This window comes from Centroberyx affinis, unplaced genomic scaffold (genome assembly GCF_046629955.1).
Source record: "Centroberyx affinis isolate AG114_WGS23_722 - 3 ecotype Tasmania unplaced genomic scaffold, CSIRO-AGI_Caff_v1 ptg001570l_1, whole genome shotgun sequence".
NCBI classification, from domain to species: Eukaryota; Metazoa; Chordata; class Actinopteri; order Beryciformes; family Berycidae; genus Centroberyx; species Centroberyx affinis.
In genome coordinates, this window is record NW_027280021.1 from 80,001 (window position 1) to 94,044 (window position 14,044).

General features: G+C 41.4%; 1 protein-coding gene across 1 annotated transcript in view; it reads right to left on the bottom strand.

Moving 5' to 3' along the window:
- The window catches only part of LOC139650896 (exostosin-1a-like), a 77,091-nt gene that overhangs the window by 35,395 nt on the left and 27,652 nt on the right, over nt 1-14,044 (bottom strand). The window contains exons 5-7 of the mRNA XM_071527683.1: nt 9,954-10,086; nt 1,667-1,785; nt 1-82 (exon numbers count right to left, since the gene is read on the bottom strand). The exon at nt 1-82 is cut by the window's left edge and continues 14 nt beyond it. Of these exons, the coding sequence (XP_071383784.1) occupies nt 1-82; nt 1,667-1,785; nt 9,954-10,086 (334 nt within the window). The remainder of the gene's footprint in view (nt 83-1,666; nt 1,786-9,953; nt 10,087-14,044) is intronic.

The following is a 14,044-nucleotide window of genomic DNA, read 5'->3' on the forward strand; positions in this document are numbered from 1 at the left end:
CAATGACAGTGAGAGGCACGCTGGTGGAGGGCCACTTGTTCCTTGGAGGTAAAGGCTTGTCGCAGTTCCATAACACCACAATCTATATGGACAAAACACACAGAGTCAATTCCTATCAATTATGCTAGCATGCTCATTATCATTAGAACAATTAACTTCTCGGTTCTTCATCTATTAGTTGCGTGGACTGCTGCGATTCAGCGTGTTAAGGCAATATACAGTATATATAGCTAAATCTTTTTATGATCATATGACAACAACGGGATTTCACAACAAAGCTCATTGTTGTGCTTCTGCTTATGCAATAAATTCCTTCTATCTCTCTCCTTAGCTCTTATTCTGTTGCTTTTCCCAGCACATCACTCTTACATGATTGTTTTGATGTTCAGAGGAATATTTAATTAATATCACAAGTAATGGTTGTGTCTGTAATTTCAAATAATTAATGTTCATCTACATATAGAAAACACTTGTTGACAGTATTAGAAGAGAGAGTTGGAGAGCTGAAAGTAGTCAGTAAAGTAAGGTTGATTTAATCAACTTACTATCATTTAATCATGTAAACACAGAAAGACAGTGGTGATTTGTTGGCTGTCATTCTTGAGCCAGACCATCAGGTAAATGGATCAAGCCACTTGTTTTTTCTGGCTGCTCTTTTATTTCCAGCTATTAATCCAGGCCTGTCTTGGTGCTTTTGCCTTGTCAGAAATTGAAAGAGCCTTAATCTGTTTCCTTTGGAGAACCCAAACACAACATAACCAAACACAACATACTTGTAGCCACACTGCTTGTCATTGTATACTCAGTTTTGTAGTGTTCTCACTATGGCAGCATTCATGCCTGGCTCCTGGTGGTTTGCGAACATTTGAATTTAAAGGTTTATATGTTGTCACCACAAATGCACCGTGGGATTGTACAGAATCTTATTGTCTTTTAGCAGCAATATGGAATTTCCCTTTGACCACTTTTGCTTTACTTGAAGTACATTATGAGCCATTATAAGCAAACTGTGAGTACATTATGAATACACATCGGCAAACTTACAGTAAACCACTTTAAAATTCAAGGCTATGTTCAGACTGCCAGCCCAAATCAGATTTTTGGAATATCCAGATTGGAGTCAGATTGATTTTATCAAGTCTGTACAGCAATAAAACACATAGAAACCGATTTTTGCAAATCAGCTTTAAGCCACATACATATGTGGTTTCAAATGTGATTCAACTGATTCCAATCGGATTTCTACAGACGCGTTTCAGTCTGACCACTCTGGCCATTCAAAGCCGGTTTTCAAACTGTCCTCTACGTCACTCGCAGCGCGAAACATGCCGCTGGCGACACATCCAGAGTGCCAGACACCAAAATGGAGAACGAAACATTGCTGCATATATCAATCTCCTCTGTCACTGATGTTCCCTGCTGCGACGGAGGAATTCTGCACTGCGACTAGACAGTCCTTTGGCTTGAAGGCAAAGATGATACATCATTCTGCATTCAAAGCTTTTTGTTGTTACCACAGCGACCAATGCAGATAGCTTAAAGGTCCTAAAGATCGGAAAAATTGGGACCTCTTGACTTTTTGCAGATTTGATTTTACACACACAAAGAAAAAAAAAAAACAGCAACAAACCATAAAGAGGTGTGCAAATACTTGTATAATTCTCACCTGTGCACAGAACTTGGATTTAGCTACAGCAATGATGAGCTTCACCACAGGGGAGATCTGGGACTGCAGAGGAGTAACCGTATGGATCACTGCTGTGAACTGCTGGGACGGGCTCTTACCTGCAGACACACATGCACACACACACACACACACACACACACTTTAGAAACAGTTGTCATGGGTAAACCGTATTTAGGTTAAGGCAGATTTGCGCAGATCCAGCTCTCCATAAACCTCCATCACGGTTAAGTGGACACAGAGTGCTCTACACTGTACCCCTCATCCATCTTTCTGACAGGATATATACCCCCGGTTCGCATGACTGGGTATGGATGAACATGTCTAATCTGGGAGTGAATAGTTTGCTTTGAATGGCTCTTTTAGTGAATTATGAATGATGACGATTTGTCCCTGTAAGGAGCCATTCGTTTTTCTACAACCACGTAACCCACTCCTGTTAGTATTTGCTGCACTATTCTCCGGCATGTTACTGAGGCAAACAAATGAACTGTACAAGCCGAAAAGAGATAACTCACGAAGTAGAACCAAACTTTAAATTACTACCGTCTGTGAGTAATCTCCAGCATACAGTGGCTCAATGGGTAAATGGCACTAGAGTTGAGGAATTGATTCCCCCTTAGGCAGGCTACGCCAAAAAAATGTATCCGCTCATCGTATATTACGGAGCTTTGGATAAAAGCGGCTTCTACAATTGGATTTTACCCTCTGAAGACATTTTCTATTTCATAAAAAGTGAATCATTTCATGGCCTACCTTTGGATAGTAGAGATATAGAGAGCAGGGAGAAAGTGGGGCCGACAGGCAGCATATAGTAACAGAAGACAAAAGACCATTTCTAGACCCTCTATGTATTTTAACCTCAATAAATCATCACCACATTAATTTTGAGACGTATCCTCTACACTGCATTTTACATTGTGTGTCACTGGATCGGATTTGGCGGGAAATCTGCTTTACGGCACCAAGGGAGACTGCTTTACTGCACAAAACAGGAAGAGTTCGCTGTTCTTCCAGAGCAAACAGAGCTAAAGCTTTCAGAGTTTCTGGCAACAGCAGATGGTGGAAGGAGTGAAAGGCTGATCTTTCAGTAAAGCCAAAGAGAAAACAAACGCAACCGGAGGGATATCAGTGGAGGATAAGTAGCAAAAACCTCTTTGCGACAGAAAGCAACGGGACATATAGGAAATGTGGTCTTAATTTTGAGAAACCTAGTACTAACAATAAACCTGCTATGAGATAGGGGCTACCAATCTTCTCAACCATGGTCTCATTTGTTTACAGTAATTATGCCAAGGTGTCACATTTAATTTGACAATGATAAATTGATTCAAAATGTCACATATTGCATCTTCAAAAAAGGTTGTTAAAAGGTAAATGACCCTATGTGAGCAGCTCAAAACATTGCCAAAGAAGATGAGGGTTGCAGGTATACAGCAAATAGGTAATTAGGCAAATATGGCAACACATGCATATATTAAAGCAGTGGTTCTCAACGTGTGGTCCAGGGACCACCAGGGGTCCTTGAGGGGGTTCTAGAGGGTCCTCAGCAAATTGATTAATTGTTAAACTTCACCATTATTTAATTTACCAGAAGTGAACACCATTAGAGAATGTAGAAGAATGACTGTTTTGATCATAGTTTCACTGTTATCTCTCTACCTACAATACAGATAGTCATGGAATTCTGGACAAAATCATATCTAACAATAAAAATATTCTCATCACCATCATCAAAATCTCATCAAATAGGGGGTCCGTGGCCCTAATGTGGACTCAGTTAGGGGTCCTTGATATGAAAAAAGTGAAGAATCACTGTATTAAAGTACACATATAAGATATATTAAGCACATAGCGCACCACAGGAGGGGAGGATTGCAGGCACATAGCATGGCAAGCGTTGGTATGTGGGTATGGGAATTAGGGAATACGCATCCTCATGCTTAAGTGGAGACAGAGTGCTCTTTAGTGTTGCTCTATCCATCTCTCTGACACCGGGCCCCCAGACCAGCCATCTCAGGTGGGCTTAGGGCTATTTATGGAAGTACGAGGTGTGCCCTTGTGGTGGTCAAAGAAACAGGGTCGCTCCTTCTGCAGAACACTGCGTTTTTGTTGGAAAGAGCTACTCCTTGGTCTTTATGAAATGACATGCGCTTCTTTAATTGCCACTTCCACATGAATATTTGCAGACGTTGTTGTGTCCAAAGTTACCTAAAACCTATCATTGTGTTTATGATGATAGGTTTAGATAACCTATGGCAGTGCAATTTATTAACTGAATGGAAAGCATGGCTCAAGTAACTCATTAAATGAACGTTAATCAAAGGCTTGAGAAGTCCTTCAACCTTTGGTGAGACAGAAAAAAAAATCAGTTTCCTCAATGGAGAAATGAAAATCACTCAGCATCCTTCAGTTTCTATCCATCCCAAGGGTATGGATACTCAATAATAATATAATATGAACTTTCAAGTTCAGCAAAATTAAGCTCACATTCAAACTGCAAATAGATTTGCAGTAGCATGCAATAACTCTTCTTTAATTAAAACTGCACTGTGATCAAGCTATGGTAATTATATGTTTAAAAAAAAACATAAACAGCAATTCACTAATTGCACTGCAAGCAGAATGACACATTTCACAATCATAGCAAAAAAACACAAAGTTGGAGGTAGTTTATGTTAATGTAGAATTGTAAGTGTTATGATTAGTTTAGTGTCCAGAAATTGTCTATTGTCTATTGCAGTGATTCTGGAGATTTTGTCCCTCAGACCCAAAGCTGAGAATATTTTCATTGTCAGATATGATTTTGTCCTGAATTCCATGTCTATCTGTATTGTAGGTAGAGAGATAACAGTGAAACTATGACCAAAATAGTCATTCTTCTACATTCTCTAATTGTTTTAACTTCTTGTAAATGAAATAATGGTGAAGTTTAACACTTTATCAATTTGCTGGGGACCCCCTGGAGCCCCCTCGAGGACCCCTGGTGGTCCCCGGACCCCACATTGAGAACCACTGGTCTATTGCACTTTGCACTACATGTAAAGTCCTGTTGTCCTTGACGTTTGTCAGTATGTACTGTGTAAGTATAATTTGTCAGCTTGTCTCTGCACAAATTCCTGTACATTTATTTAACTTTTTGTTAGTGACTAAGTTTTAGTGATTACCGAAGTGATTCTGATTCATTCTTTTTTTCATAAAGCCGCAGGATCATTGCATGCAAAATGAACACTGCACCGCTGCTATTTTCAGTAAACTGAATGGTTCTGGCGAGTGGAAGCCTTTCTGTATTCCTCTGACTGCCTGGGGACAAGTGTCAGTATCTCATTAGCCCTCACTCTATAGCATCTGCTGGTCTCAATAAAGGAGTACTGTACCAGACACTGGCCTGCTGACCCTTGAAAAGAGTTGCAGACACAGTGGCCAAGCGCAGAACGAGACATTTCTGTGTGAGAGCAAGGGCGAGGAATCCATTGTTCCGCATCATATGAGTCAAATACCAAATGAAACCGTCGCCTAGCTGTAATGAAACAGAAAGACCGAACTCTGTTTATTCCATCGCACTTTTCTGAAGACAACACGAAGTCAGACGTCAACCTTGACACCGGCAGATTGGAGTTTTAGTTAAACATTTTTTGGAGGCCGAGCTGTGCTGGAGGCAGAAATATATATTTTCTTCACTAACAAGAGCGCTAGGTTTCATAATATTAGCTACCTCCTCTCTTAACCCTCTGCTTTTGCCACTGGGCTTCAGTGTAAGCCAGGAAAAACTGGGGTTATTTGGCCCCGCCCACTGAGGTTTAACTTCTGCCTCTGGAGCGGCTCTGCCTCCAAGACATATTTGTAGAACTAAAACTCTGATCTTGCTTGACACTGAGGTAACATTTCCTCTGCATAGAAATTGACGGGAGCGTATCTATGTTCCCAGGGTCCTATGTTCCCAGGGTCTTAAGTTCCCAAGGTCCTATGTTCCCAGGGTCCTATGTTCCCAGGGTCCTAAGTTCCCAAGGTCCTATGTTCTCAGGGTCCTATGTTCTCAGGGTCCTAAGTTCCCAAGGTCCTATGTCCCCAGGGTCCTATGTTCCCAGGGTCCTATGTTCCCAGGGTCCTAAGTTCCCAGGGTCTTATGTTCCCAGGGTCCTATGTTCCCAGGGTCCTAAGTTCCCAGGGTCTTATGTTCCCAGGGTCCTATGTTCCCAGGGTCTTAAGTTCCCAGGGTCCTAAGTTCCCAGGGTCCTATGTTCCCAGGGTCCTATGTTCCCAGGGTCTTAAGTTCCCAGGGTCCTATGTTCCCAGGGTCCTATGTTCCCAGGGTCTTAAGTTCCCAGGGTCCTATGTTCCCAGGGTCTTAAGTTCCCAGGGTCCTATGTTCCCAGGGTCCTATGTTCCCAGGGTCTTAAGTTCCCAGGGTCTTAAGTTCCCAGGGTCCTAAGTTCCCAGGGTCCTATGTTTCCAGGGTCCTAAGTTCCCAAGGTCCTATGTTCTCAGGGTCCTATGTTCTCAGGGTCCTAAGTTCCCAAGGTCCTATGTCCCCAGGGTCCTAAGTTCCCAGGGTCTTATGTTCCCAGGGTCCTATGTTCCCAGGGTCCTAAGTTCCCAGGGTCTTATGTTCCCAGGGTCCTATGTTCCCAGGGTCTTAAGTTCCCAGGGTCCTATGTTCCCAGGGTCTTATGTTCCCAGGGTCCTATATTCCCAGGGTCTTAAGTTCCCAGGGTCCTATGTTCCCAGGGTCCTATGTTCCCAGGGTCTTAGGTTCCCAGGGTCCTATGTTCCCAGGGTCCTATGTTCCCAGGGTCTTAAGTTCCCAGGGTCCTAAGTTCCCAGGGTCCTATGTTCCCAGGGTCCTATGTTCCCAGGGTCTTATGTTCCCCAGTTCAATATTCTGTTAACACACATTAACCCTCCTATTGGGTTTGGGTCAAATTTGACCCATTTCAAGTTAAAATATTTCATAAATATTATCCAGTTTTTTTTATTGGAACAAGGCTTCAAAACAGCTATAAACACAACAAAAGATCTCTAACCCTAACCCTAACCCTAACCCTAGAACTGGGGAACATGGGACCCTGGGAACATAGGAATGACTCCGAAATGGACAACTAGTGACAATGAATCTATACCGAATACTAATCTACAACGTTTACAGGGACGTGAACAAATAGAATATCTGACTTGTTCTCTGTCTCTCTCTCGTTTTCTTTTTTTAAACAGTGAAATCCTGTTCTTTGCACCCTCCTCTGCGCTGGCATGTCCTCATAGGTCCTATGCGGCTTTAAAGCCAGTTGAAAGCGGATTGTGGAGTTAACAGCCTGAGAGGCACATGATAGGGGTGCCAGCGTGTGTATATATATGTGTGTGTGTGTGGGCATGTGCATCCATGAACATAGTGCGATATAGCTGCCAAACTATCTAGACGCTCCACTGGAAACGCACTGGGCAGTGAACACACACACACACACACACACACACACACAAACCATCTGTGTCTCCCCAGGCTGATATACCATTTTGTTGATTTTTCGAGACGTGGCTGTGTTTAGATCCGACAGGAGCCGATCAGATCCCTGCACATACATTACACTTCACTTGCAGGCTTTCATTCCATGTTCTGAAATCCCTCTTCGCCGAGGTTATTGCTGCAAACTGCTGTAAACTAAGCCAATTCACAAGGATTTGAAAAACTCTGTATACTATGTGTCACAAAATTTTTATCTTTACGGCCCAAAGTCGCTCCACAGCACCCATAGCTGTATAACTTCTCACAAACTACAATAAAGCGGTAGCTAAAACTATCAAACAAAGACTTTCTTACACCTATAAGCAGAAAGCCAAACTTTTTCAAAACGACCGCTTCGCCATCCAAAGTTCCGGAAAGTTACCAGAGTGGCGACAAGTTATTCCCCCAGCAGGAGCGTCGAAGATGGCAGCGAACTAAAATGGTGATTTACTGCGGTGACATAAACCAAGCCCGCCCCATCTCGCCTTCTGTCCCTCGATCCCTCCCTTCTTTCATCCCTCTATCCCTCCCGTGTCCACAATTCCTCAGAGAAAGGCGAACCATCCATCTGAGTTACGGCCTCGTTCTATCGGCGAATCGGTCCGGTCTGCACGCGTACACACCTGCACACGCCTATGCACACACACACATCAACTCGCTCTCTCTCATCCCTCCTTCTCTGCAGCTTCACCAAAGTTTCTGAACTCTGTTTGTTTGGAATAAAAAGAAGAACTGGGTAGGTAGCATGAGCAGCCACCGTGGCTGAACAGACAAAGAAAAGAGCGCCACCTACAGAAACTCAAACTGCATCGACAGAAACTCCAAGGAAAAAGACGTCACAGTACTGGACACACTGTTTGATTGACAGGTGATCTCTGGGAAGAGCAGAAACAACACAGCAAAGAGCGCTGAGCACCAAAAATGGAGACAAAATTGAGAAAAGAAAAAGAAAAGCAAGAATCTTACGGATTGACACTTGAATGTAACTTTTATTCGGCTATTATTTATTTTAACTCAGAAATATTTTCTTGGTGGGATCTGGAAGGCCTCTGACTGAATCTCCATATAGCACAAATAATGCACCAATGCTAATGAAATTCTTTTAGATGGGTGTGGTGGCAACTATAGGCCAGTAGCTTTAAATCATGTGCAGACGCCCAAGAGTCTGCAGTATTTCATCCCAGCACCTTCAGCCAAAGAGGTGGAAACATTGGCATGGTGTAATTATAGCAGTAAGGGAGGATTGATATGTCATCTATACTGTAGCCCCCCCTCCTCTGTTTTCCCTTCCACTTACAACCTCTTTCTCCGGGCTGTGGCACAAGCCACTATTGCGTGCGGATGCAGACCACAAGCTGACATCCAGAGGTTAATGGCACTGCAGATATTGGCCCTGGATAAATACCAGGCGAAGGTCTCATAGGGGTTACTGTATTATAATCGAAGGTGCCATCGGTGTACTGGGTACACAAAAAAACAGAAAACTTTGCTTAAAGGGCAAATTCAGATTCAACACTTTTTGAAGTATAGGACAGCCCCCCCAGGAATTTTAATTCTGCAAAATTAACACTTCCCTGTGAAATATTGCAGCGGCTTGCAATTTTTGACCCCTTTCCACACTTAAACCTCAGGAAATGCCTCACTACCTTTCAGGGAGCGCAGTTTTCACCAAATCATCAGATTTTTCCCTTAGTAAAGAGTCTAATCAAAGCATTTGTCAACAAGCAGATCATCACAACTTGGTCTTGAAGAACCATATTTGTCCAGACTTTCAAAACAAAAATCTGTCAAAATCTTGGAGGAAATCTTGACCACATTCCGAAGCAGCAAGGAGCGACTGGTCAAAGACGGGTTCTGATGCGATACCCTCCTCGAGTAAATATAAAACTTATACACATGAAAAATAGGCACTCAGAAGTTTGATTGCGTTGTTAAAATCCACAAATGGAATCTCAGAAATGAAAAGGTCCATGTCAAAGTCAACATTCACCCTACTGCGTACGCACTCTTCTCCATGACCCAGAACTGCCTCTAGCACGCGCCAAATTTCAAATGAGTTATACGCAGATCAAACAAACCAAACAAAGCCAATACATGGCCTTGTATGATACAGCATTATGGCCTTGTAAATTAGGAATTGCATGCTTGAACCGCATATCAGTCTTATTTTTAAATTTGGTTAGTGGAGATGGGGACCAAGGGGAACAGCATCTCCACAGTTGGGTCAATAGTGGAATTGGACATGGAGTGGTTGGTTTCTGAGTTGTTCTCTGTTGATTTTGAAATCAAACTTTTGCCTATTTTCCACATATATTGATATTTTTCCCCATATATCTGTTTTGTATATGCAGAAGGAGGAGGCCATCACATCGGATCCCATCTTCGGCGGTCAAGATTTCCTCCAAGGTTTCGAATGGGTCACGTTCGGACTCAAGATGCAAGTAAAAACAAATGAACGACAGCGACATCTCGAGGCCATTTGGGCTATCTAAAGTGGTGGTTCCCAACGTGGGGTCCGGGGACCACCAGGGGTCCTTGAGGGAGTTCCAAGGGGCCCCCAGCAAATCCACTGTTACCTCTCTACCTACAATACAGATAGCCATGGAATTCTGTGTGTAACAATAAAAAATATTCTCAGATTTGGGTTCCAGAGACAAAATCTCATCAAATGGGGGTCTGTGGCACTGATGTGGACTAAGTTAGGGGTTCTTGATATGAAAAAGGTTGAGAATCACTGATCTAAAGCACAATGAGGCCAGGTTCAGTACTTACCCAGTATGGCGTAGTAAAATGGGAAGAGGGCGGGGTCAGTTGAGAACTGGGGGAAAGCGTAGAGACCGCCAGGTAGGGAATTCCACAGCAAGCGGTTTCTGGACACATGGGAGTGTACTCGGTCCTGGATGATCTTGGGTGGGAAGAAGAGAGGGATGGAGGAAGAGGAGGAGGAGGAGGAGGAGAAGGTGTGTGGGGAGAAGGGGAAGGAACAAAAGATGGAGGCGAGGTAAAAAAAATGAATTTAAAAATAGAAGGGCCAAACGAGAGACGAGAGAGAAAGAAGATAATAGGGAACGAAATGGAGACAAAAGAAAAGTATGAGGTAGACGAATAGATGGGTGGAGAACAGAAGAAGGTGTGAAAGAAAAAGAGAGAGGTGATTAGCTCAGTAATTGCTCTCTCTCCCTCTTTGCCTTTTTATTTCATACATACACCTTCCTATATTAAAATGAGTCAACTAGGAATTGTCAGCCACACACTGCTCCCCGCCCCTATCATATGACACCACACAGACACACACACACTACTACTATGTATATTGTACTATTAACCTGTATTACTGTAATCTAAGATTTCTTTAAATCCCTTCCTAAAACTATTTTTGTATTTTTGTAATATTTTATATATATTCAAGTTTTATTCATTTGTTTATCGATGCTCCGAATGGTTTCATCTTCTCCTGCTTGTTTTTATTCTCCTTTCCTTTTATTCTCTTATTCATCTTTTGCTTTACTTCACTCCTTTGCTGTTCTTTTATCTGTAAAGCAGCTTTGTAAACTCTGTTTTGAAAAGCGCTATAAGAATAAAGATTATTATTGTAATTAACGGGGATAACAGACAGATCCTGGTCAGGATATTCTGGATAATCAACTTTATATTTTCCACTTTTTTGAGTGAACATTTTTGCAAACTCTGAAAACACTGGAAAGAACCTTAGAGTTACGGACCTTAGAGTTAGATATTATGTTTGAAGGTCTTAGCTGCTTTCTGATTAGACTGCCTTAACACTGCATTAACACTCTATTAGTGTCTTCGCTTGGCCGGCGAAGCCTTTTCTTGCCCAGACAGTAGCTGAGAATGACCCCATCTCTTCATAATCACCTTCTGAAAAATGGCTTCTTCTCCATATTGCTTTTGGTTTCAATTATTCATATTCATCATGGACAGACGAGTGAACATTCCTATTATATTTTTATATCTATTTTGATTTTAAATGACATTCCTGTGGTAGCTTTTCAATCTCATTGTCCTATACAGAGCTAAAAAGCAATGCTCTAAAGTAAAAGAAATCATTAGGTTTATGAATGATAGGCTTTGCAGCTCTATGAAAGAGAACTACTGTTTGAATTGCAAAAGTTTGTCAGGTTCCATGGTTCCAAATCTTGCCTTTAAGATCAAGTTTAACAAAGTATTCAACTATGTTAGTGTTGATAATATGCGTATGTCAGTATTTGATAGGAAAAATGTACAAAATAGGCTTAAATACCCATATGGCAAATGGTAGAGGGAGAGAAAGGCCAATGGAAAAATCACTTCCAACACGTTTATCTTCTTCAGGGAGGGGGATGGGGGACAGGGAGCCATGGGGCTTATGGGAAATGTAGTCTTAATTTTGAGAAACACTAGCACTGACAATACCACTAGCATGAGATAGAGGCTACTAATTCTCTCGACCATGGTCTCATTTGTTTACGGTAATTATACCAAGGTATCACTATTCATTTGAGAGGAAAATACTGATGTTTAAAAATGATAAACAGACTTTTTAAGGATCCGCAGATACACTGTGCACACACACACACACACACACATTTCTCTCTATATCAAGGCAGGGATGAAAGATTAAGAGTGACACACACACATTGAGGTTTCATTTTATTTTCAGGGAGATGAAAGATGGTGAATGACACCCTGGCGGCGGGATGATCATTTCAGCTGGGATGACTCACTGGTTGCTGGATTTCACCATTTCACGAAGAAAGTTAACAACCTCTAGTTCTGTTTTTCCCTTCTCTTTTCGTCTCGTCTCGTCACATCTCATCTCTTTTTTCTCCACTTGTCACCAATTCAGGCACTAAATCTCCCCATCTGACTAATCGAGGTGTGATGGCTTAATTCACTTCTTTTCACACTACAAAAGTGTATTCTGATTGGCATTAGCTACTCAGGCATAGGGGCGGTGTGTGTGTGTGTGTGTGTGTGTGTGTGTGTTTCATGCCAAAAAAAATAAGTATTCGACAGACTTGTATTTTTGTCAGGGTGGAAAAGCCTCTGAATCAGTATTTAGACCATCATGGGACACTAAAATTCTCCACTGAAACCCAGACTAATGAAATTCAAAGTAAGTAATAAATTGCAGGATGATTAAATCAGGACCATCTCCAAACCTTAGGCTGACAAAGACAGATCTTTATTTTTATTTTATTTCATTTTAATTTATTTGATTTGATTTGATTATTGATTGCAGGGACCACAGGCAATCTAGACAAGTAATTCCACTCTGAATTGTGTATAATTTTAATTTAATTGTGTTTTAATTTTTTCATAAGAATGCTTCAACCTGAGTGAAATGTTTCAGTACTTTCCACCTCTGCTTAATGACTGAATTCCACTGACATGCATAGTCAAATACACATAGAAATACCGAGTATGTTTTCTCTATGAAAGAGAATATAGAATAACAATATTTTTAAGCTTTCTGTTTTTCCCTTTTCTCTCTGACTCCGGAGCTGTCTACTGATCTGTGGAGAATTGGCTTGGCTCTTACAGCTAGCTCTTAACACACACACACACACACACACACACACACACACACATACACACACATGCACACTGCCTGGCACCAACTGTCAGACTCTCAGTGTGGGCCACTACAGTTATCAACAACGCCTCATTTCACCCGTTTAGCTTGATGCCGTGCTGGCTCTGAGTTTTTAGCACATCTGGACAGCAGTGAATGGCTGTCAGTGGGCCTCAGTCTAATTTCATACCCTGCTAGCAACGGGCATTTGGTGGAATCACTAAGGTCCATGTTTATGCTGTGGTTCAAGAACAGTTTTTTTTTTTTTGCTGCAATGGTGTGAAATAGTTATATTATTAACCTGGTTCTAAAGGTGAACATAGCATATTAAAGGAAAACACAAAGTTTTTGGATATTGGTCCATTTACCTGTTAAGTGGTGAGAATATAGACACCAAAATCATGCATGTGTCCAGATTGTTGGCTCCATGCTAGCATGTTAGCATACACTATGTTGAGTGATAGTAGGTGCCATGCTAACACTTTAGCATACACTATATTGAGTGACAATAGGCTCCATGCTAACACTTTAGCATACACTACATTGAGCAATAGTAGGCTCCATGCTAACTCTTTAGCATACACTACATTGAGCAATAGTAGGCTCCATGCTAACTCTTTAGCATACATTATATTGAGCGACAGTAGGCTCCATGCTAACACAGAAAACGAGAACTTATAGCAGCTCCAAAGCTAAATGGTAAATAATCTTAAATAATCTTAAATGATACAGTTTGCGGCTAAGTCTTGTGTAGGAGATTGGTAATATTTACATGAAATATGATACAAAAATAATGCATTGTTGTGAACTACCAGCGATTACTTTCCCTGGTTCCATAGAAAGTGAAGGCAGTGGGCCTGTACAGCTAAATATCCCTGCACAGCGGGGTTGCTCACCTGAAATAGTTCCAAAAATAAACCTGGCCACATCAGGTGTTTTAAGTAAAATGTATTCATCCGTATCTTTAAATGTATTATGGCCATAAAATAAAAAAAAACTAACTTTTTTTTATTCAGTTGCAATGGTAAAACAACTTCTTGATTCTCCCTTGCTGTTTATTTTTACCCATTCACCATTATCATTACCCATTACCCAGTCATCTACTGGCAAATCATATTTTCTCATCAATTAAACAATATAATTGACTGGTAATGAAATATAATTGACTAAAATGGCTCCTTGAGGAGAAAGGAGAGGTAAAGAGAGAATGAAAGGGCGAGGATGGTGACAATGATAATGATGATTGTAATGATACTGTAATGATGATGATGATGACGAAAAGTGATGA